Below are 2,344 nucleotides of genomic sequence, written 5' to 3'. Positions count from 1 at the left end.
ATCTATGTGTCAGGCCGGGGACTTTTCAATTGACCCTAGTACTATTTATGATACATTCCGAATGATTCGACCTTGATATCCCCGTTATCACAAGTGTTAAAAATCAAAGCAAAATTTCAATAGACGACTCTTCAAGAACAGGCATTCCTGAAATTGAGCAAGGATGTAACAAGGTCATTAACGCAAGCATAGAAAAGCTACTCAGAACTAGGCAGAGAAGCATCAGCCATCGTCTTTTCTGTCGACTATTTCCTTCAATTTTTATGTAGTCGTACCTTTCGATTACACATAACCAGCCTTTATCTTGGTTATACATATCCTACGTATGCCTCGTTTCTCTCGGGATTAAATTTCAAAAATAAGAAGGACGTTAGTAGAATAAAGATTCGGGCTATAGGGCCGTGGCTTAAGTGAACCATTCTGTCCAGACGTTTCGTCAACTACTGCGGCTGACATCCTCAGTGGTAGTTCTGCGTCAGTCGCAGTAGCTGACGAAACGTCTGGACACAATAGTTCACTCAGACCACGGCCCCATAGCCCCTACTATGGATTCCGGCCGTGAAAGTCTCTGTTCTTATATTATAAGAAGGACATTAATAACGCAAAATTGGATTGCGTCTCTAAGGTTCGTATCGAAAACTTCTCCCACGACGAAAAGCAGATCAAAGACCAGGTAACACCCCATCTTCAAAGCCATAATCAACAGGATCTCAACGCCGAACCTAATGTTCACCAAATCTCTGGAACAAACTACAAATATTTCAAAATTGCATGAACCATTGAAAAGACTCCAAGGAAATGACCTACGCTATTTTACACGTTCTATTTTAAATACATACAACAACCGTCCGCACATCTCTAGATAATAAATGATTATTGCATATATTTTTGACGTGACAACGTCTTATAATTCGATGGAACCGGCTGCACGCACGAAAAAACATGACTCATGCGGCGTTACCTCGCTCTGAGGCGTTCCATTTAAGGCTTGAAATGCAAGCGAGAGCACGGAACGAGCGACAAAGAGGCACAATCGGCCTTCGCGTTCGGCAGCGTTCGACATCTGTCTCTCTCCTACTTGAGTGAGCGATGCGTCCGCGTGGACAGCTGCTATACAATAATACATTTCCATTTACCTCCTTCTCTATATCCATTCAAAATATATATCAAACAAATAAAATTAAAATTTTCTTTTGAAAAATGAAACCATTCCATCAGTATTTTCTTATGACGTTGTCACGTTCAACTATCGTCAGTAAACCGACTTTACAGACAACCGATTTTTTTTAACTCAAAATCAGTGACCTTACTTCGTGCAGCTACCCATTATAAACTGATGGATTTTTTTGTTACGCATACTGTAATATTACCATTTTTCCATTTTCAGATCGGATGTAAATAAGGTAACTATTCGAGCGGGAACAAGCGAACTCGGGACAGGTGGTGTGGAGATTAAGGCTTCAGCTTTATATACCCATCCTCAATTTGATCCTAATGCCATTGATTATGACATAGCTTTAATCAGACTTGCTTCACCACTTACTTTTGGCCCGAGTATATCTGCAATTTCTCTTGCGAATAGGAGAGTTCCTGACGGAACATCGGCTGTCGTTTCCGGTTGGGGATTTTTAGCAGGTGGTAATAATAATACTAACCCAAAACAATTACAAAAAGTTGCAATACCAGTTGTAAGCGACAGCGAATGTCTTGATTTTACTGAAAGAAGGATATGTGCAGGATACAGTAATGGAAACCAAGGCCCTTGTGTAGTAAGTGTTATTTATTTCGAACAAACTTTTTTATGCATTTGAACAAGTAAACTGTTTTTATGAAATATGGTATAATAAGGAGAAATCAATAAGCAATTAATACTCTTTCTTTAATACAGGGTGACTCTGGGGGTCCTTTGGCTGTAGGAAATACCCTCATCGGTATTGTTTCGACGGGCCAAGGTTGCACTGGAATATCCGTTTTCTCCAACGTTGCCAATCTTCATAGTTGGGTAACATCAGTGGCGGGAGTTTAAAATACCTGTGTACGTTTTCTAAATGGAGAATATATTTTCAACAATAATTGTTCCTGATCATGTAAATAATCAAGTTCATACCAAAAATAAAAGTAACACGCTCTGAATTTTCCGAATTTTAATGTCCGATAAAACTTCGTCATCAATAAAATGCTAAGAAACTCGTATACAAGGCATAGAAGTCCGTTAATATTGTGCGTAGAACATCATTCATCATTGAAACTGTCATGAACGAATGCCGCATCATCTTTAAGTAGGTATATCAAAGATGTCGACAGTCGCGGCTTATGTGAAAAAGATTGATACGACAAAAGGAAA

The 2,344-nt window shown here is 39.2% G+C and overlaps 1 protein-coding gene across 1 annotated transcript; it reads left to right on the top strand.

Moving 5' to 3' along the window:
• Positions 1 to 1,387: 1,387 nt before the first annotated feature.
• LOC108744023 (trypsin delta-like) lies at positions 1,388 to 2,134 on the top strand (the record flags this gene model as incomplete). The annotated part of the gene is made up of 2 exons (XM_018479622.1): positions 1,388 to 1,769; positions 1,889 to 2,134. Coding segments are annotated over 2 exons (520 nt in total), but the record flags the coding sequence as incomplete, so codon positions are not given.
• Between the last annotated feature and the right edge of the window lie 210 nt (positions 2,135 to 2,344).

The sequence above is a fragment of the Agrilus planipennis genome, unplaced genomic scaffold (assembly GCF_000699045.2).
Source record: "Agrilus planipennis isolate EAB-ADULT unplaced genomic scaffold, Apla_2.0 scaffold1731, whole genome shotgun sequence".
NCBI classification, from domain to species: domain Eukaryota; kingdom Metazoa; phylum Arthropoda; class Insecta; order Coleoptera; family Buprestidae; genus Agrilus; species Agrilus planipennis.
This window is presented reverse-complemented; position numbering and strand designations above follow the sequence as displayed.